This window comes from Amblyomma mixtum, chromosome 1 (assembly GCF_055824585.1).
Source record: "Amblyomma mixtum isolate Tamu chromosome 1, ASM5582458v1, whole genome shotgun sequence".
Taxonomy (NCBI): Eukaryota; Metazoa; Arthropoda; class Arachnida; order Ixodida; family Ixodidae; genus Amblyomma; species Amblyomma mixtum.
Genome location: NC_143012.1, coordinates 166,334,289 through 166,357,555, shown reverse-complemented (window position 1 = coordinate 166,357,555; position 23,267 = coordinate 166,334,289). Strand labels below are relative to the sequence as shown.

The window sequence follows — 23,267 nt, the reverse complement described above, 5'->3', positions numbered from 1 at the left end:
TGGCATCGCGCAGGACTGGCGCTTCTCGCTTCTTGTCCCGGCTTTCTCCGACGTGACCAGTACTTTTTTTTAAACTACTTTATCCAGAAGTATGCCTGGCGACTGTTCGCTTTGACTGAAACGGCCTAACTTGTTATCCACAAGCTAGCGACGGCGACGACTGCTGCTGGCCGTAAAGCACGGCTCGGCAGTCTGGGTCACACCGGCGATTCCCGTTCATTGTACGCGTGCCCTGCGATATAAGCAATAGTTGATTTCAGGTCACTGTTGCCAAAACGACACCTGGTGACCATTTGCATTAGCTAAAGCTTGTGATTCGCTCTTCACAACCGCCGAAATCACAGATCCAACCCTGCGAACTCGCTGGGCCTAGTTGTCGCTGAAGGGAACAGAGCCGTCGTCGATTGAAACTGATTTGGCAAGCGCTTATCGCTGGTGAGTGTTCAGGTATGCACACGTGAAATATAGCCGTTCGTTTCGCTCATTTAGAAGCGCGAGCATATACACACCGCCGCCTCATCACCGCGCTCTCGCTCAGCCGCCGACAAGGCTGACCGTCCGCCGACCGGATTCGTCGGTGTCGTTGGCCTGAAAAACGTGTCCCTCTAGAATTATATTATAGTAAACTAGATATTTCACTATAATTACATGCTGTTGTTCAGCGTGATATATACTGTCGTTGTCGGACTAGTGTGACCGCCGTCGTCGTCGTCGCTGTACACTGAAAACGAGCTGAGGCTTTCGAATGCGTTTCGAAAGTGTCGTGCAGCACCGCGGCAGTCCGTCGAGTCCGAATGTCATTCCTATTCTCGAATGTCATTCCGCTCAATGTCATTCGAACATTTCTGTGTGAGAACGTGATAGCATTATACCAGCAAAAGCGCCTTGGGTACTTCTGGGTCCGAATAAGCCAGCGGAAAGGACCCCGTGTGGCAGGGCAGACCGGCTCCCTTACACGCCCATGTATCTGTTGGCTGACAGTCCGACTCCTGACCTGTGCCTGACGCAAGTTTCAACTAGCAATTCGGTTCTCAATTAATCCCAGATTCGAACGCGACCAGTAGGGTACTTCTGCGATAATTTGGCAGCCCACAGTATTTGCGCAAAAAAAGGCCTCACCGTGCAAAATAGTGCGTCGCTTCGCTGGGTATATATACGGCAAGCCAAGTATAGCGCTTGTCGTAGGATTTGTTGTTTGCTGTGTCGCTGTCGTCTTGGTATGGTGTGTGTAGGTATCTGCCGTTCCCATTCAATCACGTTACCTTATAATATCAGACTCCTGTTGATTAATGATAAATACCCGTGTACGATTTGTTCTCCAGTTAAAGAATTAACCCGTGTCATTCCATGGAGCCGCCCAGTAGACTTCTTTTTAAGCCCGAGTAAACACATTTTTAATGTATTAAATGTATATTTTTAGTATATTTCTAATGTATATTTTTATTATATTTTTAATGCATTATAAATATGCTAAGCGGGCAAAAATGTACTTTTCACGTATTTTTAAGAACGTTTAAAATATTATTCCTAGTATACTTAGAAAGCATTCGTATTGCAGTTTAAGCATAGGGACAAAAAAATGCGAAATAAATATGAAATTAATACAATACGTTTGAAATGCATTTTTAGCACATCCTCTTTTTCGCTAAGGGAAAGATTGCATTTTGTTATGCATGTGAAAACATCATTGTTGATGTATGTATTTTGGCATTCAGTTTGTGAGCGGATACATGTGCGCACGAATTTTGTGATTTGTGAATATCGTTGCACAATATTCTTAATGGCAGGGGCAGTGTCACGAAATTCGGCGCATTTCTGAAAAAAATAAACAAAAACAGCGCCGCGCGGACGCATCTCGCCACCCTGGGTCGTAAAAAGGGTGAGAAGGTAACCCCGAAGAGCAACTAGCCTTGTGTGTGTGGCTCCCCCCAACACCGCTCGCCGGAGGGAATGAGTCAGCCATGACGTCGATTTTTCTAGAATGTCGGAGATGCTTCTACTCCTAACTGGTGGAGAGGGCGTAGCCTTGCGTGCGCTAAGACATGTCCCCCTCCTCTTCATTCGCACGTCGGCGCCACGCCAGAAATTTTGAGATGCTCCTGGAAGCGACTCCCGGCTTTTGACCAATGAGGACAAGCGGCCGGCGCGATGAGGAAAAGGAGACTGCATGGCCGATACTGTGTGTATTTGGGCGCCTACTTTGGCGCGTGGAACACACAGACGTGGAGCGAGCCTATATAAGAAGGGCGTTGACCGCTGTCATTTTAGCCCAAGCCGCCGTTTAAACTACATCGAAGCGCGCCCATTGAGTCCGAGACCGCTCCCACCTCCCCCCCACGCTCTAAGGGTGTCTGGGAACGCCACGAAAAAGTGCGTGAAGTTGGGTGACAACACCTAATGGTTAACATGGGAATGAAATGGACGATGTGATCACTGAGGGCAGTTTTAAAAAGGGTCCAGTTCTGCTCTATAGAGCAAGAGCAAAAATCACGCCAAATTTTATCTGAAATCTTTAATATTTATTTGTTAATTGCATCAAAATTGGCTTTGCCGTAAAGCCTTATTTTCTTTATAGTAGTAATCTTTTTACCGGCATGAAATTTAATTCACCCAGTGTTAACATCGTACTCAGATATGCCTTCGCCATGAGTTATGCCTGAAATTCTATCAGGTTTGGTTTGGTTTGGTTTATTGGGGTTTACCGTCCCCGAAGCGACTGAGGCTATGAGGGACGCCGTAGCGAAGGGTCCGGAAATTTCGACCACCTGTGGATCTTTAACGTGCATTGACATCGCACAGTACACGGGCCTCTAGAATTTCGCCTCCATCGAAATTCGACCACCACGGCTGGGTCGAACCCGCGTCTTTCGGGTCAGCGGCCGAACGCCGTAACCACTAAACCACCGCGGCGGGGCCTATCAGGTTTGTTTGTGAGAACTAAGTCAAGTACATTGGTAGAGGCTCTAGTTGATCGCGTTGGTTAATTAACGAGTTGCGTTAGTGATAACAGACTGCGTTGCTGCATCTGTGGCCGCTATGGAAAGTGTTGGCCAATTAATGCCTGGAAAATTAAAATTTCCAAATATAATAACAGCTGAATTGGGAAAAAGTGTACACATTTCACTCACCACCCGATGATATTCATCTGAAAACGCACCTGATATGTCGGGCGGACGGTAGAAAAGACTGAGCACCTCCCGAAATGCAGCACCCTTTAAATCCAAGCTCATTCAAGGAAAGAATCGATAACGATAGGTGTGGCAATGAATTCTTCCTTTATCGCGAACGGCTTCAGAGTAATCGCGCGAGATACTTAAAGGTGCACTGAAGAGGATTCTGAACATGTCTTTTTGCCGCGGGAACTCTATCCACACGTTCCTAGCATTCTTAGAAACAGTGACTTATTGCCCTGTGTGGCCGATTTCCCCAATTAAAACGAATTAACGTCCGGCTCCCGCCTTTTTTTTTAATTCTGCGGAGTCGACCAACGCGTGGAGCGCCTTTCACCCAGTCCCGTAGAGGCTTTGCTTTCGCTTTATTTTGTTTTTTAGGTTTCTATGAATAAATAGTTTCATTCGCAGATAATATAGCCGCAAAATAAGCCCGAAGAAATAAAAATACGCGCGGACTATTTGCTACTACGGACTACTACATATTACTCCGCCGATGGCAGAGCGGCAAGCCGCAACGGGACTTGGTGAAAGGCGCTCCACGCGTTGGTCGACTCCGCCCACCGTACGAGGCAGAATTCAAAAAAAAAGGCGGGAGCCGGACGTTAATTCGATTTAATTGGGGAAAACGGCCACACAGGGCAGTAAATCGCAGTTTCTATGAAAGCTCGGAACGTGTAGATCGAGTTCCCGCGGCAAAAAGACAAGTTCAGATTCCTCTTCAGTGCACCTTTAAGCTGGTGTTCTTTAACTTATAGGTTCGGCTCATAACCAAGTCAACTTCCCTCTTATTAAAGAATTTGGCTATGATAGGCCGCTTTGTCTGGGAAGAAAAGCGGCCCAGGCGATGTGCTCTGGAAAGAACAGTAAGCCTAAGTTTTTCTTTAGAAAAGTCATTTACGAGACGTTCAGACTCTTCCCATGTTACCGACTTCTCTGGATCAGCTATACCGTAAAATAGAACATTGCATAGCATAGAGCCATTTTAGAGGTCGTTAATTTTTTCTTGCGCAACTACAATATTCTTGTCACTGTTTGCCAAGGACTCAGCAGATGATGAGGTCGCAAATTTCTGCCCTAAATCGTGAACTCGCTTTTTAGTTCTCCTCAATCAATTTTTAAGTCTGCGTGAATCCGAAGTACTTTGCTGACAGATTCTTGAAGGACTGGACTGCTATCTTCAAGGCGTAAGATAGAACCGGCCACAAGGTCAGGCTATAAATATGATACAAAAGCGCGGAAACTTTTCAGAACATGAGGTGGCCGTGAAGATGTTTCTCAAAGTAGCTTCCGCCCACAATGGTCTGCTCATGTTCGGACGTTGCTATACCAACGGAAAGGATTGCCACTCTTGGTTCCCTGACCGCGGGCGCATTTGCGCTGTCGGCGCCTCAGGCGCTCACGCATGATCTCACGCCACTCGCTTTCCTTGTGCGAAAGCTAAAGTTCGGATCAAGCCGCTTCTTTTCAGAAGTGCGTCTAGAAATGCCACAGTGGGTGGGCAGTGGAATGTAGATACAAACGGTTTTCACTGAAAAACAAAACAAAGCAAGCGAACACTGCCGCATTTAAGACCCGGTTGTGGCTTCTTTCTCGCCCTCTTGATGAAGCAAACGCCGCTTGCATTTGGGATGCCCGCTGAAAGCAGTAATTCCGGAACTGGTAGAAAATCCGTACCCTTAGCGCTACTACCTTTCGGCGGAACGAGCAAACTACCGTCTTTTTTGGCAACATGAGGTTACGCCTAAAGCGTACCCTGAGGCTCATAGCCCGGAATCACGACGCGTGCAACACTGTGCTAAAGGGCCTTTCATGTACACTAGTCACCGGCTGCGCTCTTCCTGCGTATAAAGGGAGCGCGTCAAGTCTTGTCTTATCATCCGTAACGACAGAGCAACCGTGCCCTGTGGAAGCAAAAAATATACAAGAGAAATGCGTGCCGAGTCGCCGATAAGCAGGATGGGCACTACAGAGTTCTACGTTAGCGCCGTTCGTTATTAACCTCCTACTCAAACAAACATACACGAAAAAAGGGAGGAAGCTTTTCTACTTTTTGTCCACGTGTGTTCACTTTAATGCATTGCAACCGACTCTCTTCCATATCGTCAAGTTCAGTTTACCACTGCTGTGACGTGTCCGCCCACTGTGACGCGTCTGCCCACTGCGACGCGTCTGCCCACTGCGACGCGTCTGCCCACTGCGACGCGTCTGCCCACTGCGACGCGTCTGCCCACTGCGACGCGTCTACCCACTGCGACGCGTCTGCCCCCTGCGACGCGTCTGCCCCCTGCGACGCGTCTGCCCCCTGCGACGTGTCCATCCATTGTGATGTGTCCATCCATTGTGATGTGTCTATGCATATGACGTGTCAACGGAAAGCGGGTAAAAAAGAAAGCCGTCGCTTTGCCGCTAATGGATAGATTTCGAGAGTCACCAAGAGTGCTGAACATGCGAAGCTGGCTCACGTAGAACTTGTTCTAAGAGGCCTTAGGCATTAGGGCGCTATCTATTGGGAGGTGTTCAGACTTTCTGCAGCAGTCGAGTTGTGAGTGGCAAGGAACTATCGAAAGTGGCTCCAGTGCGGAGGGCCTTACTTTGGTGGCGACGTCGACTTCGACCATTTTCAGCATCTTCAGGGTCCTCGTGCTCGTCAGGCGCTCCGTCAAGGCATCCAGCGAGGCCCGCGATGTCACGACGACAATGACTTTATCCAGCACCAGTTCCACGAGCTGCAGCGTAAGCAGGCGCTGAATGGCAGCGAAGGCATTCGAAGTGTCCTCGGCGCCGAGCTCGCATGCCCAAAGGCGCAGGCAGGTCAGTGACGTGACCGACCTCAGGGCATCGGACAGAAGTAGCATGAAGCGGTGGTTTCCAATCGAAGAAAGGGCCAACTGCGAATAAAAAAATGTTCATTGGCTTAAAACTTGCAGGCATCGCAAAAAAACTGGAGAGAGGACAAGAAAATGATAGACTGGTTTGGTTTTATGGGGTTTAACGTCCCAAAGCTACTAAGGCTATGAGAGACGCCGTAGTGGAGGGCTCCGGAAATTTCGACCACCTGGGGTTCTTTAACGTGCACTGACATCGCACAGTACACGGGCCTCTAGAATTTCTCCTCCAAAGAAATTCAACCGCCGCGGCCGGGATCGAACCCGCGTCTTTCGGGTCAGCAGCCGAGCACCATAACCGCTGAGCCACCGCGGCGGCGAAAATGATAGACTCAATGCCTTCAGTACTTAGGAGTAAAAGTTAGCAATGACACTACACACAAGCTTGCGAGCTAGAAGATTTAATGTAGAAGATTTAATTTTAATGTACTTTGCATTTCAAGTACGCACAGGCAAGCGGGGTGATTTCTTGTCAATATCAATCCTGTTTGCCCCGTGTCAACTCGTTCCGCACTGGTTCCGCATCTGCTTGCTTCAGTTGCCTCACGGCACCAAAATAATGTATATTTTAATGTTCACTCCTTAATCCTGCGGTGTCTGCGTGACGCTATTACCTGTATTTTGATAATATGATCGCGTATGGCGCACGTGCTTTGTGAGGACCTAAAAACAAAGCTCCTGAATTTAACTGAGGCGCTGGAAGAAATTTCCCGGGGTGGCAACCTATAAGTAGTAGTAGTAGTAAAAGACTTTTATTCGACCATAATTTATAGACCGAGCATGTCGACCGCCTGGGCGACCAGAAGCCGCTGTTCTTCTTCCCCTTCAGTGCCAAGCCAGTTGAGCCAGGTGGTGATGGATAGAGAGGGTGGGGGGAAGGAACCCGACTGCTGAGCAGCCGGGCAATAGAAGAGGCAATGGGCCAGGTCCGCATAGATACAGGGGCAGTTGGGACAGGAAGGGTCCGATCGATAGCGATAGAGGAAGAGGCGGGACGGGGTGATAACTGCATTCATCTGAATGTGCCGAAGAAGGCGAGACTCCGGCACGGTGAGTGATGGATGAGGGGGAGGGTAAAGGCGTTTGTCGAGGCGGAGCTCAAGGTAGACCTCTTTTATGGTGCGGCGAAGGGTGAGTCTCCCACCGTCCTCCGAGGGCTTGGGCCAGGGGATCAACGGTGCCCGGAAAAGTGTGTCGCGGGCGAGCTGATGGGCCAGCTCATTGCCGTCAATCCCTGAATGCCCAGGGACCCAGCGGAGGAAAACGATGGAAGGCTGCAGTGCGGAGACCACTCGTTCGACCTCCTGTTGGAGAGAAGGGGTCAGGGTGCGTTTTTGTATGTGGTGTATAGCGGCTTGTGAGTCTGAATAGACTGTGTACTCTTGGAGAGAGAAAGGAGGGCAAATGACTGGAGGGCATGCGCGATGGCGAGAACCTCGAGGGACAATGCGTCTGGAGGGTGTAGATACGGCCCGCTGGTGTGGGTTTCAGGAGCAGGGAGGTGTGGATGGTTCAGGACGTAGCCGCAGGAACCTCGAGGAGCCACGAAAGAGGCATCCGTGTAAGCTACACCCTGGGTATCAAAGAGAGGGGAATGGTGCTGCGCGGCCGCATGACGACGTCCGGTGTGCAGGACGGGGGACATGTTGGTCGGGAGGGGAAGGATACGAAGATTGGGAGCGGGGGTGGGAATAGGAGAGGTAAACGGGTAGATTGGAATGGGCGAGATACCCGCTTGAGTCAATAACCACTGACCCTGACGGGTAAGGGAAAGCCGGGCAAGCTGCGAGTCACGGTGGAGACTGAGAAGAGAACGAAGAGGATGGAAGAGGCCTGTGGCAAAGAGCTTAGTGGTAGAGGTAGTGATAGGGAGGTTGAGAGCTGCCTTGTAGAGGCCCACAAGGGCAGTCTCGAGAGCGTTAAGTTGAGTCTGAGTGAAGGAAGCGTAGGGTGCAAAGTACAAGACCTTGTTGAGGGCCAGCGCGTGGGCAACTCGGCACGCCTGAGCCTCGTGGAGACCTGAGCGTCGAGTGACCACGTGTCGCAGGAGGTGAGTTACAGAGTGGCAGGTGGTGACAGCGCGGTGGAGGCCTTGCACATTCTTAGCCGGATGCAAAGGGAAGCCAAGAACTTTGCACTGTGTGACGACAGGAATGGGAGAGCCAGAAAGGTGGAGAGAGACGAAGTGGTTGTGTGAGCGCTGGTAGGAGGAATGGTTGAGAAGGAGAAGCTCGGATTTCTCAGGAGCAGGAGAGAGGCCAGCGGTATAATATTCTCTGGAAAGATGCCGGTTGCACTAATGTAGGGGCATTGATGTGGACGCCGCCGCAGTGGTGTCTGAGTGAAATTTGTCGCTCGTTGCTTACCCAAACGAATTCCCACAATTACATCTTCAGTTCAGTACGCGACTCCATTTTTTCGTTTCCGTAATCGACAGCCAGCTTATACCCCAGCAGGAAAAAGCCCCTCCCACCGATATGTTATGAGCACTACTCTGCTTTTACAGGGAAAACTTGGTGTTACTTATTCATGCGTAACAAGACTGCAGAGAATCATATAAGGTTCCCGAAATAGGCCTATGACTACGCATAGTAACAGGCAGTTTTCAGCAATACCAGAAAGCTTAAAGCAAACAAAAACATATCTTGAGCAGAACTCACGAGACAATACTGATAAAACTATGAAAGCAGTTACGTGCTCACGCTCTAATAAAGCCGACGATGTGGCGATCATGAATATGTGGACACCACTCTACCGGCGCCCTCGTGTGGTCTGTCTTCATCCTTTGTCGCGCACCGGACTTCGTCCTCTTCTGCTCGGTTCTAGGGTCGGTCGGCTGCGCTCTGCCCAGTGTGCTCGCCAAGTACTGTTCTGCCAGGGAGAATGTTCTACCGGCGTCCGGTGACATTTTGCTACCTTAACCATGTTACCACTGATTATATTGGTTGTTGGCAATGATTTCGCAATACAGTTATTTTCTCTTCATAAATTTGAATCCATCAAAAAGGCCTTTAGGCGCAGTTTAAATCCCTCGATGAAAAGGGAAATAATATAAGATAAGCGTAAAATAAAAGGACCTTAAAAGCAGACTACCACGGGAACTCCACAGTTTGCTGCTTTAAACAAGAAGTTATCTGTAAAGTAAAAAAAAAAGGTAGGCATTACTTCTATTCTCACAGGCTCGAAGAACTCATGAGATCGGATGCACAAGAGTTTTGGCGCCACTTAAATCCAATGATGCAGGAAAAACGAAGGCAAAGAATAATAACGCATAATAGACACCAGCACAATTTCAACAAATTTTAAAATTCACTTTAAGAGTGTGATCGCGAAACTTGAACCTGAACCTGAAATCCGTTCTGTTTGGAGGGATAGTGATGAATAACTTAGGTGATTTAGTGCTACTTAACCGCAACATGAAGAAGTCTGTTTGACCTTACGCCGTTTCGAAAGTCTTTCTAAAGCGCTATGCCGAAGGTTCATGTGCTTTCAGGGGTACCTCAATACTGTTTTAAGCCGTGCGTTGTACTCAGTCTATGTGAATGACTTCTTGAGTGCTGCTGAAATGCATATATCTATAAGCTAGGTTGCGGACGACTGCATTGTTTTTAAAGAATTAGTGTTGAATAATGACCGCATAGCATTTCAGAAGTCAACTATGCCATTCGCGGGCTGGTTTGAGCATTTGGGCACGGAGATAAAGATAAAAATGTGCTGCTACGTATGACTAAGAAACAAAACATAGAGGGGCTCAACGCTGCTGAACCAAATGTTGAGCGATAGTTCTGGTGATATGAGATACAACGCTGGTTTCAATGCTTTATTATTACCTAGCCCAGCCGGGAGCGTTGGCTCTGGGCGGCCGGGCGTTGCATCGAACAAAACTAGCCTTCCGTTGAACGCATCAAAGTGCACTCGAGTTCTATGCAGAACCCACTTTCATCACCTGCGCATGCGATGCCCACAGACACTTTCCCGCTCAGCTCGGACATGGTGTGTGACGTCACGGAGGGAGTACGCAGCACACCTCAACGTTTTTAGATCCCTTTCAGTTTGCAAGCTCCCCCGCGCCGCGCCCGAGAAAGCGGCCCCCGTCCGCTTCCACTCACCACGCGGCGCTGCTGTCGCTGTCGGCCCGGAGGCGTATTCGCCAACTGCAGCCTGTACAGCCACAAGGCTTGAAACCACGGTGAATTGATCACGGTGACTTAAGATTGTCACAACGGCTTACCTAAAAGGGATAATAAATCCTCTTAAACGGCGTTATATGCCACTAAGCATCACGATTTGCGACCTAAAAGGGAAAGAATGAAAAAAAAATGAAATTAAAAAACAATAAAATTACAGTACAGAGAGCGGTGTCGAACGTCCGACCTTCCATACGCGACACGTGCCTCTAATCCACTGCGCCATAGCGGCGATGTCAAGCCGTCTTTGTGAATGAATATTTATAACTGGCCTTAATGTGGCTGCTACCTGCCGGTGGGCGGCGCTGTCATCGCTGGCTGTACCGGCTGCATTTGGCGAACACGCGGCCCGGAGGCGCCGGAGCGCTCGCGCTTGGCAGTTGCTGTGACAGCCTGTTGTCATCCGCGATAACATTCGGAGCGAACACGTCGACCTCAAATTTGCTGTACTTTTGGAGCTGTCACGTTGAAACTTCGGTCTCATGGTTAAAGAACTGTTTCGCCTGACTAGTAAGGGTGAGATAAAGAGCAGGCTGATGCCAGTTCGCAAAAAACCAATCGTTTGCATTGCGCTTTATCGCATCACGTTTGCGACGTTTAGCGCTGATGATATGCGTGTGTTGGAGTAGAGCTATCAATATTTCTTCGGGAGAATGCACGAAACATTAATGAAAGGATAAAACTAGCGATGTTCCGCTTCTAATCAGTCACGAAATTCCGCGCTATATTATCAACGAAGCACCGCACATGCGAGCAGCATTTTGCACGTTCTTTAGAATTCCAATTTCAGTGAACACAAGTATAAATGCAGACACACTTAGCTGGATGCAGGGAGGGAATAACTATAGAAGAGCTTTTTATTTGAAATGATAGCACAGACAGCAGCAGCGTACTGCACTTTCATTTTTAGAATGTTAATTTCATTGAACACAGACAAGCATTAAATGCAGACACACTAAGTCGGAAGCACGGAGGGAATGGCCACTTGAAGGCGAGCTTTTTTATTTGCAATGACAACATTTTCTCTGTTCTCTAGCCGACGGTTCACGTCTCTCGCCTAGAAGTGGACACGTGTCACTATGACAAAATGCAGCACTTGGCATGTAAAAGTGGCCATATGCTCTGAACATCCAAGCCGAACAAGGTTTTGCAATTCAAGCTCGTCTAGCAGCTCCCAAAAAACGTCCCTTTCAAAAACGGGACCTTCCTTCAAAGAAATCGGGATTGCTTTGTTTACAATGTTGGTAAACTCTAGCATCTTTTTGGTGGGATGTTTTAAGCACCCTTGCTTGAAGCTTTTGTATACTGTAAGATAAGCGTCACTGCCAACAACTGGCACAGGACAGCTGATATCTTCCATGCTGATATCTGCTGGCTGCTCCAAATCAGGCGGCGGCGACCATGGCGTAGACGCGAATGGCCACGCTGGTCGGGCAAACAGCGTGGCGAGCGCCACCGCACGGAAGGAAACGGAAAGGCGACAATCCGCGCACCGCAGCTTTCAAACTGAAAGGGATCTAAAAACGTTGGCACACCTGGCATACTCATTTCGGCGGCGGCGCGCGCATCTGCTGGGAAACCGCTACCATAGTCCTCTCTGAGGCGTGCGCGGCGTACGTACTAATACCCTCTCCACAGCCGCTGGCACTCGCGGCGTACGCGACTGGAAACACGTGCACTCTTTAGAAGTCAAATTGCGGGGCAAGAGGTCATACGCTGAAACCCGCCGGAGGGGGGTCAGATAGAAATAGAGCTGTCGCTCCAAAAAGTGGCTAGGCTGCATGATTATATCCTTCACTTGTGCCCCGTTTTAGTGGTTGAGAGCTAAAGGTTCGTAGGAGTGATCCTCACGAACCATTTTACTTGGTCTTCACACCTTTTATATTTGCACATCGGCATTAAAGAAGTTGTGTATTATTAAAAGAAAACATAAAAACGCTCCCATCAGTGCCTGGATAGCTGCGCATAATACTTATGCAAAGTTTAGGCTTGAATATGCCGCAGCGGTGTGCGATCCGCAACATAAAAGAGATTTCGCGCAAATAGAAAGAGTTCAGAGAAAAGAGGGACATTTTATTTGTGGTAAATTTAGAAGGGCTTGCTTACCGACTACGCTAATGCTGCGAAAACTATGGGCAGACTTTGGACTTCGCAGGAAAGTAAATCCCTCTCATGTTGCTTCACAACTACGCGTATGGAAACCTCATTGTAGGACGATCAAATTTCTTCAAGTGCAGCTTTTTCCCGATGACAGTCGCAGCTTTGAGCTCTCCTTCAAATCGACTTGAAGCATTTCGTAAAGAGCTGTAAGATCCACATTATGCATCTTCGTATTGCTGTCATGTGTTTTGCTGTCCTGTTTCTCGCCGTTTTTCTTCATTTAATTGCAATGCTCCCTTGCTCGGGCCAAGCATTTGAGGTTGAGGTTCCCTCACTTAACTCTGATCGGCAGTTCGTTCACAATCATACACTTCGTATATTTTTTCTAATGGCATTCTCGCTAGATAGTTTGTAGCACTTTTCCACGTGCCTCTTCCACAAGATGGTAGAGAGATGGCAGGGAGATAGTTTCTTGGCACACATAAAGTGAACAACGGAGAGGAAAGCCTAAGGGTGCTTCCCAAAGTTTCGAAAAGAGGACCTGTCTTCGCCCGGACAAGACAAGTCCTCTTATCGAAATATTGGCAAGCACCCCGACACTTCCACATCATGGTTACACAATGCCCACAAGCTGACCGATGTCCAAGATGACTGTATGACCATGAAAGGGGGATCCGCTAGGTGGCGCCGCCCTGGTTACCTGGCTGACTATCGTGCTCCGTTTTTCACCTGCCCCTGGCCTGATCCAGGGCCTTGCCCGTCCCTGGATTGACACTCCATCGCGTCAGGAAGACATCCGAACCACGTGGACACCATTGGCATCACGGCCCGCTGGCGAGCTAGCGCTCCAAGCGCCTCCAAAAATCTGCTGCGGCGCGGCGCCTCACTAACCCTAACGCGCCGCGCCTGCACCTCTGGCATGCAGCGTCTCAACAAGCCCCTGAAGCCGAGACCCACCCATACATCGCCGGTGTCAACTTCTTCCGACGCGGCCTCCGCGGGGCCTACTCCAACCACGCTTACAGCCTTGTCTCAACCGGCTGCGTTCAACACCGGCCACACCACCGCGCCCATTCCCGTCGGGTTCACCGACGCTGGGAGCTCCGAATCGACAGCCGCAACGCAGCCGGCAGCGTTCGTCACCGCCGCGGCGTCCACTGCTGGCCAACTCCACGCATTAAACGAAGCCAAGAGCTTCGGGCCCACAGACGCATCGCAGTCGACTGCGTTCGTCGCCGCCGCAAGTGCCGCCGCACCTACTCGGACCACACTTCCCGCTGACAGCAAGTCCAGCACCCTGGTACCTGCGTCGCAGATTGCGGCTCAGGCTGACGACACAGCAGACATGGACCTTACGGCGTCCCCGGTCGACGGCCATCTCATTCCGGCCCCTGAGGTCGGCTGGACCACCATCGGTGCCTGCCGTAAGCCTGCCTCCGCCACCCGGCCCCGCACCGAGCTCATCACAGTTGCCATCCAGCTTCCCCCTGGCACCCTCAACCCCAAGATACCGCTCTACGACGTGCTCGCCGCAGTCGTCTCCGCTGCACAACTGTCCTCCGAGAGCAGTGCGGAGATTACCCTTCAGGCCAAGCCAGCCCAAAGCCTCGTCTTTTTTAAAAACTCATTCCCCTCTCACCGCCCACCTCCTGCTTTCTATCACGCATCTTCAGCTTCACGGTAAGCCTATCACCATTAAAACGTATGCCCCTAATCCTCCCATCTCATGCCTCGGCGTCATCCATAACGTCGGTGGCCACTTCACCCCTGATGACCTCATGCATGATATCGAATCATTCAAAACCGATATTCTTGCTGCTCGTATGATGGACACCACTCAATCGGTGCTCATAACTTTCGCTGGAACCGTAATCCCCCACTTTGTGTATTTCAAACGCGTTGCCTTCCGGTGCCGTCCCCATAAGCCTAAGCCTCCCACCTGCACCCGTTGTCTCGCTCTTGGACACCGCGCCCACCAGTGTCCACAGCACAGCGTTCCGGCAAAGTGCCGTCGCTGTGCTGCTCCTCTATCCGCCGACCCTTCCGCTCATGTATGTGCCCAGCCCTGGTGCGTTCATTGCCAGGTAAACACCCACCCCTCCCTCGACCCCACTTGCCCCTTTCTCCTCGATAAACAACGCGAGTGTGCCAAAGCTGCGTACCTACGACGTCTAGCTTTGCGCCGGGCCACGCAAGGCCCGGCGCAAAGCTAGGCGTCGTAAGTACGCAGCTCGCACATAGCTCGCGCACAGCTCGTACGTACGCACACTCGCTTGGTTCAGCTAGAGACATCGGTTCTGCAGATTCTTACCACCCTCCAAGCACAATCCAAACAATTAGAATCCTTCACTTTTACGCTCCAATCCCTGCATGAGTCACTGCCCCCGGCCAAAAAGAAGGAACGCGTACCCTCACGAAGTTCTACCTCTAAACTATCATAATGGCTTTTGGCGAGGACCTCGAGATTGTGCAGTGGAACTGCCGAAATCTGTGCCATAATAAGACCCCCCTCCACCAGCATCTACTCGCCCGCCCCTCCCTGCCCCATTTTCTCCTTCTCCAGGAGACCCGGACGGCCCGCGCTGTCCCAGGCTACCGCGCCTACCATGACACTACGGCCACACCACTTGCGTCTATTTATGCACGTAGCGACGTGCTCGTGGAGCCACTTGATATCCCCTCCGTCCTTCTTAAATATTTAGTTGGTGTGGTCTCTTACCACCCTTCTTCCCGCGCCTCACTCGCCCTTTTGTCTTTCTACAACCCCCCTGTTACCTCCTCTTTATTTTCCGCCCTGGGCAAGTTCCTTCACTCTCTTCCTTCTAACTCCCATCTCCTCTTTGACGGCGACTTTAATGCCCCTCACACACTCTGGGGCTACCCTCAAACCCTCAAACCCGGCCGCCTCCTCCACTGTCTGGCCCAGGAACGCCACCTCACCCTTCTCAATACTCCTGGCTCCCCTACTCGAGCGGGCACTGCCTCACAGCGCCCCACGACACCCGATCTCACTTTCTCTCGGGGTTCACTTTCATTTCACTGGCAAGTGAGAGCCGAAACTCTTCTCAGTGACCACTATCTTGTCCACATTTCCACCTCCCTTTCCCACATTCCTCGATGCCATCCGGTCACTCATACTGACTGGCACGTCTTCAGCGCTAATCTCGCCTCTGACTCCTTTCAATCCTACGACGACTGGACGTCGCGCATCACTGCAGCGCTCACGTCCAGTAGCCGTCGTGTTCGCTCTTGTCACCCAGACCCAGATACTCACCTACTCCGTTTATGGCGTCGCCGTAAACGTCTTCAACGCTCCTTCCGCTGCCAACCCCACAATGCCCAACTTTCTTCCCGGATCACTGCTCTGCGGGCCGAGATCGTCGCCCACTGCGCCTCACTCGAGCACTCTCGTTGGAGTGCTCTTTGTGACCGTCTTGACTCTGCATTGCACTCGCGATCCACATGGTCTCTCTTCAAATCCCTCCTTGGCACTAAGCCTGCCCTTGCTCCCACTCTAGCTAAAGCCCTCACTCAAGGAACTCCCTGCGATGTTTTTGATTAGCTCGCCTCTCTCTATCTCCCGCCCCCTCTGGCACCCTCCTACCCGGTGTACTGCGGTGGACCTAACCCCGATCTGGACCAATCCTTCACTCTCCGGGAGCTCGAATCGGCTCTGGCTGCTAATGCTACACGCTCGGCTCCCGGTGAGGATGCCATTACATACACCACACTTCGCAACCTTCCTGACTGCGCCAAAGAATTCCTCCTTAAAACCTACAATGATGCATGGGCCAGCGGCTGCCTGCCCAGCTCCTGGACCTCCTCCCTCATTTCTATGATTCCAAAGCCGGGCAAGCCTCCCTCTCTCTCTAACCTCCGCCCAATCTCCCTGACATCATGTGTTGGTAAGACCCTTGAGCGAATGGCCCTGACTCGCCTCTCTAATTTTCTCGAGACGAGGGAGTTCTTCCTTCATTCTCTCATCGGCTTCCGACGCCACGTCTGTGCACAGGACATGTTTCTGGTTCTCCAGCACACGTTTCTGTCACCTACCCCCACTCAAATTCACGCACTTGTGACCGTCGATGTTCGCAAGGCCTTCGACGGTGTTTGCCACGACCACATCCTTTCCCAACTCGCTTCCCTAGACTGTGGCTCCCGCATGAACTGTTATATCCGCTCATTCCTCTCTAAAGGTGTCGCTCGCTTTCGAGTCGACACCTATTTGTCCGACCCCCACAACCTCTCCCGAGGCACTCCTCAAGGTGCTGTTCTCTCTCCTACCCTTTTCAATCTTGCTATGGCCCCTCTCGCCTCCCAGCTAGCTGAAATTCCCGACCTGCATCATATATTTTACGCCGATGACATCACTCTCTGGTGTTCGTCTGGCTCTCCCGGTCACGTACAGGACACCCTGCAACGTGGCCTAGATCTCATCGACTCCTTCCTCAGCACTGCTGGCCTCTCTCCTGCTCCTGAAAAATCCGAGCTCCTTCTCCTCAACCATTCCTGCGCTCACACAACCAATTCGTCTCTCTCCACCTTTCTGGCTCTCCCATTCCTGTCGTCACGCAGTGCAAAGTTGTTGGCTTTCCTTTGCATGCAGCCAAGAACGTGCAAGCCCTCCACCGTGCTGTCACCACCTGCCACTCCGTAACTCACCTCCTGCGGCGCGTAGTCACTCGGCGCTCAGGTCTCCACGAGGCTCATGCGTGCCGAGTTGCCCACGCGCTGGCCCTCAACAAGGTCTTGTACTTTGCACCCTACGTTTCCTTCGATCAGACTCACCTTAACGCTCTTGAGACTGCCCTTGTGGGCCTCTACAAGGCAGCTCTCAACCTCCCTATCACTACCTCTACTGCAAAGATCTTTGCAACAGGCCTCTTTCATCCTCTCCGTTCTCTGCTCTCTCTCCATCATGACTCGTAGATTGCCCGGCTTTCCCTTACCCATCAGGGTCAGTGGTTACTGACTCAAGCGGGTATCTCGCCCATTCCCTGCGCCCCGTTTACCTCTCCTATTTCCACCCCGGCTCCCAATCTTCGGATCCTCCCCCTTCCGTCCAACATGTCCCCCATTCTGCACGCCGGCCGTCGTCATGCGGCCGCACAGCACCATTCCCCTCTCTTTGATACCCAGCGTGTAGCTTACACGGATGCCTCCTTCGTGGCTCCGCGAGGTTCCTGCGGCTACGCCCTGTACCACCCCCACCTCCCCGCTCCTGAAACTCACACCAGCGGGCCGTTTCTACGCCCTCCGGATGCATTGTCCCTCGAGGTCCTCGCCATTGCGCATGCCCTCCAGTCATTTGCCCTCCTTCCCTCTCTTCAAGAGTACACAGTCTATTCAGACTCACAAGCCGCTATACACCACATACAGAAACGCACCCTAACCCCTTCTCTTCAACAGGAGGTCGAACAAGCGGTCTCCGCATTGCAGCCTTCCATCGTTTTCCTCCGCTGGGTCCCTGGGCATTCAGGGATTGACGGCAATGAGCTGGCTCATCAGCTCGCCCGTGACACACTTTTCCGGGCACCGTTGATCCCCTGGCCCAAGCCCTCGGAGGACGGTGGGAGACTCACCCTTCGCCGCAGCATAAAAGAGGTCTACCTCGAGCTCCGCCTCGACAAACGCCTTTACCCTCCCCCTCATCCATCACTCACAGTGCCGGAGGCTCGCCTTCTTCGGCACGTTCAAATGAATGCAGTCATCACCCCGTCTCGCCTCTTTCTCTATCGCTATCGATCGGACCCTTCCTGTCCCAACTGCCACTGTATCTATGCGGACCTTGCCCATTGCCTCTTCTATTGCCCGGCTGCTCAGCAGTCGGTTTCCTACCCCCCCCCCCCCTTCTTGATCCATCACCACCTGGCTCGACTGGCTTGGCGCTGAAGAGGAGGAAGAACAGCGACTTCTGGTCGCCCAGGCGGTCGACATGCTCGGCCTGTATATTTTGGCCGAATAAACGTCTTCTACTACTACTACTACTATGACCATGAAATCACCTGCCTCGTATGACGAAGGTGAAGGGTTCGTTTCCCATTGCCTTCGCGCATCCACTGGAAACCAGCGGGTACAGTCGTCCACTTACTCGTCTGCAGCGCTGTAACGGCGCGCTCTGCTCTGAATTTATTGCAGTTGGCACCGCGAGCCTTGCTAAATACAGCTCTTTAAGAGATTATAATCCACTCATAATCAATGGGAATGTGCATGCCGTATACGGTCGTGTCTCTAGGGCTAGGCAACTGGTAAATGGCGAAGTGTACTTCCCGGTGCGTCGTTCGGGTGCTCTAGACAGATCTATGGACGGCTGTGGAAGCTTTACCTCTGGTTTTGGGTTCAGATTACCTAGAATTAAATTATTAGAAAAATGGACCTGTGACCACACCTTGAGTACACAAACACCTTGCGCTCCGATGGGCCTGTCTGTTATGCCACTTTGGTCTCATTCCGTCAGCGATTACCCTTTTAAATGCTGTGTAACGGATGGTTCTTCTTGGTGAGCAGTGCGTAATTTTTCAAGTTTTTAACATCACTTTTCTTTTGACGTAATTTAAGCTTGGTATTTTTTTTATGCTTCCGTTGAGCTCGAGGTCATTAAGTAGAGCCTATACGGGAAGATTTCTAGCCCAATACCTCTTCAGCCTGACAAATCTGCAGTGACTCGATCATCACCCGCCGGTTTTCTTGTCAGTGGTTTTCTGTTAGGCTTCCGTAACTGCCCCTTTCGTTATCGCATGAATTCTCATTTCCTCTGCGCCACAACTTCTGACATAGCATCGGTCACATAATTCGGCGCATATTCGAAGAAAACCGGCGCCGCGCGGAAGCAATCGCGCCAGCGCGTGCCGCTAGATCAGAGGAGAAAGAAACCCCGGAAAGCGCCTAACCTTGTGTGTGTTGCTGCCCTCTACACATTGCTCGCCGGCGCGGCGCCAAAGGGATGACGTCAGCGCACGTCGTCGATTATTCGAGGTCATTTGAGTAATTTCTACTCAATGCTGACGGAGAGGGTGTAGCCTTGAGCATGCTAAGTGATGCCCTCTGCCGTTCATTGGTGCGCCGGCGGCGACACATGCGCAAGCAGGATCTGGAAGGTGCTCGAAGCAAGTCTCCGACGCCTGACCAATGGGGACGCGCGCCCGGTGGGAGAACTAGAAGGAAATAATACAGCTGATAGTGTGTGTACGTGCGCGCCTGCCTTGGCGCGAAGAACGAACAGACGCGTAGCGCGCCTATATACAGGTATTAAGAGCGTTGACCGCTGTCTGTAAGCCCGAGCCGCCGTTCAAGTTTCAGAGAAGCGCGCCCGCTCGACTCCCGGGTCAACTCCACTAGCCGAGCCACGGACCAGCGAGGCAGCGTGCGCCAACCTGTGGGACGGCTCAGTCGGGAGCCGCTGTTCGTAGGACTGTCGCAGTGCCCGGTGAACAAGTTGTGTTTTCTTTGTTTGCATATATCTTGTGTTAAAGCACTACAGGTGCAACATTTTTTGTTGTACTTTAATCTCTCGAGCGTTATTTTGCATTAATTGAATTGTAGCGTAACTCATTGTGTGTGTGCTCGTGCGAGTGATTGTGAATTCCTTTGTATCGTCTCTTTGCTGTGTGAACTTTGTTTTGTTTGTGAACCTATGGCTCCGACCCACACTCTGGCTTTCGAACGGCGAAAGCTGAGCACCGAACCACCAACCCCTTTGCTTTGTCACTTGGTAGCTGGTCTCTGGTTGAGCTTGCCACGCTCAGTCGAGGGCAACACCTTTGTGACCGAGACCGCTATCCCCACACGCTCTAAGGTCATCTGGGAACACACGCAATAAGTTCGCGAAAAGGCTGACAACATCAGAGCTATGTTAGAGGCTGTAGATAGTCTAATACAATTTATTTTCTCATTTCACTGTATTCCTCTAATTGTTAACGACATATCTCCTCCTTGTTAAGTGTTATTTTCGACCATGCCGAATTCTCTTTCTTTCCGACTTTCCCGTTCCATTTGAAGATACAGATTAACAATTCTATGGCCGCTACACTTCACGTGCCTAACCCTCCACATTCTCCACAATGCCGGAATATTAAAAAAAATGTCTATTTTATGTTTGGCACACGCATTCAACATCCTCTCCAAATTCATTATCCTCTTTTTGCAGAAGGCGTAATTAGTAACTGTTATATTGTTTCGTTCGGCAATTATTAATAGTTCTCCCCTATTAATGCAGGAATTTATGCCATCATTTTCTACTTCCCGCCCAGCTTCATGCTTCCATACTGCTTCGCCTCGGAGTTGCTGAGGAGTACTGTGCACTGCCGTCGTTGTTCTTTCTCAGTTCAACATCTGAACTAGACGGGAAACCACGACACGCATAAGTCTACAAATGCGTAACGGTTCTCACCTCAGCGCTTCCCAAGCAGCGGTGTTGAGTAAGAAAGTAGTGCAGAAACACGGCAGCATATTCTCGGCAGTCTTCATGCCTCGCAGGAATGTTGGGCACACAGTTGTCGAGCGAGCGAAGCGCGAGTTTTCCTGGGGCAACCTCGGACACCTCGGCCGCCAGGAAATAGAGCAGGTCATTGAGCGCTGGCAGATTCCTGGCGAGGTGACAGACCCTGTCCTCAGTACCGGTGCAGTGGGTGGGCAGCGCAAGGGCACGTCCACCTGGTCGCAGCGACAGCAGAGCGGGAGCTTTTGGCAGGCCTCCGCCAGTGTACTTTCGTACTGCCTTCGGAACGGCGCGCCGAACCATCACTACCTGTGAGCAGTCAGAGAAAAGGAACAGCTACGTGGCTTTCCGTGACGCTACGTAAGAACTGCCTTCTACACAGGCCCTCAAAATAAGGAAAAATTGCGCAATGAGGGGAAGGGGACGAGCAAAGGCCTTCATTGCTTGCACTTTCTTAACCGCGGAAAAACATTTGTCCGGCTGCCCGCAAATATTCGGTTGCATGAATTATTTACGCGCCGACATGTTCGCTTCTTTCGCGACATGTTCGCGTTTATAATGCTAATAATTCTCGAATATTAGCGTAAATCAGTGGTACTCTATGTGCACCTCACTTACATAAGAATTTACGTAACGCGTTTATTGTGATAGTTTTATTCTGCAGTTAAATATACCCTGCTTGCAAGTTGTCCGACAGCGGTGGCGGTGGATAAATGCTTAGAGGAGGCTCTGAGCGCCTCTTTGTGGGATTTACAGGGATAGGGACGTTATCGGCCTTACAGCGGCTGCACACCTGGACTGCACGGTGAAGGAAAGTGTCAAGGAATTCGGGAAAAGGCACGATTGCGATACTCGCTAATGGTTTCTTGCTAGAAAGTAGCTATAGAAATTTAGAGGACGATTACCATAGGCGGTAATCGTAATAATAAAATTGCCGCCTGCTCAGATACGCAGCCCCTGATCCAGCTGTGAGAGCTGCCAAACAGAAGTGCAGCGCAGACGCCTACAGCAAGCAGCTGTGAAAGCCTGTTCATTTTTCAGTTTGGATAAACTATCAACAAGCAAAAACAAAACTTTACTAAAGCGCACGAATTGCCCACAGCAGCGTCGCTGTAATAACGCATTACCGAGTATCGTTTTCTTTATCAGCTTAAGCATGTTTATAAGCTGACGACTTTGGATAGACATGCACTTGCTTGAACAGTAAACTTTAAAGAGATTGCTTGATTGCTTTACTTCTATTCATTACTGGAAAGAGGTAGCTTGTGCTGCCCCCTCCCTCCAATTAAGCACCTAACGGATTGCAGATAACGCCGTATCAGCGAAGGGTGCTAGAGTTCGCATGCTTACTTTGCATTTCCAACTCTGGCTTTGCTTGGTTTAGTTCGGTTTGGTTTATTGGGGTTTAACGTCCCAAAGCGACTCAGGCTATGAGGGACGCCGTAGTGGAGGGCTCCGGAAATTTCGACCACCTGGGGTTCTTTAACGTGCACTGACATCGCAAAGTACACGGGCCTCTAGAATTTTGGCTCCATCTAAATTCAGCCGCCGCGGCCGAAATCGAAACCCCCGTCTTTCGGGTCACCACTGAGCCACCGCTGCGGGGCAACTCTGGCTTTGCATCGTTCTTCTGCGTGTTCGGTGGTGGTGCGCTTTTAGCACATGAGCAGCTAAGGATGCCATGCGTTCAACTCAAGGTTAAAATATGTGTTTGTTACAGTGACACAAATTAAGGAGCTAAAAGAGATAATTTGCTGAACAGCTATCCTTCCTCTAGGGCACAAAAGACAGTTGAGACATCTCAGACGCGCATTCTCCTAAAAGTTTAGTTTAGTTTATGGGGTTTAACGTCCCAAAGCGACTAAGGCTATGAGAGACGCCGTAGTGGAGGGCTCCGGAAATTTCGACCACCTGGGGTTCTTTAACATGCACTGACATCGCACAGTACACGGACCTCTAGAATTTCTCCTCCAAAGAAATTCTAGCCGCCGCGGCCGGGATCGAACCCGCGTCTTTTGGGTCAGCAGCCGAGCACCATAACCGCTGAGCCACCGCGGCGGCCATTCTCCTAAAAGTAAGCTGAAGTTAAATGGGATGCTTGGTTTTGTTGGTTTGTTGTGGTTTAACGACCCAAAGCGCCTCAGGCTATCAGGGACGCCGTAGTGAAGGGGGTCCGGAAATTTCGACCACCTGGGGTTCTTTAACGTGCACTGACATCGCACAGTACATGGGCCTCTAGAATTTCGCCGTTATCGAAATTCGGCCGCCGTGGCCGGGATCGAACCCGCGTCTTTCGGGTCAGCAGCCGAGCGTCGTAACCACTTAGCCACCGCGGCGGGTGAATGGGATGCAATTGTAAAATACAGTAAAAGGCTTTCTTCGTAGTTCCAGCTCTGAAAATGCAATTATAATGGAGTTCACTGTGATCAGCTCTTCAAATGATTCATATGCAGGTTTGATTTGTTTAATAGTTCGATTTATGAAT

The 23,267-nt window shown here is 50.7% G+C and overlaps 1 protein-coding gene across 1 annotated transcript in view; it reads right to left on the bottom strand.

Annotated features, from left to right (window-relative positions):
- The window catches only part of LOC149369693 (uncharacterized), a 76,389-nt gene extending 55,193 nt beyond the window's left edge, over positions 1-21,196 (bottom strand). Inside the window, exons 1-2 of the mRNA XM_089559298.1 lie at positions 20,735-21,196; positions 5,765-6,061 (exon numbers count right to left, since the gene is read on the bottom strand). Of these exons, the coding sequence (XP_089415424.1) occupies positions 5,765-6,061; positions 20,735-21,085 (648 nt within the window). The 5' untranslated portion in view covers positions 21,086-21,196. The remainder of the gene's footprint in view (positions 1-5,764; positions 6,062-20,734) is intronic.
- Positions 21,197-23,267: the final 2,071 nt, after the last annotated feature.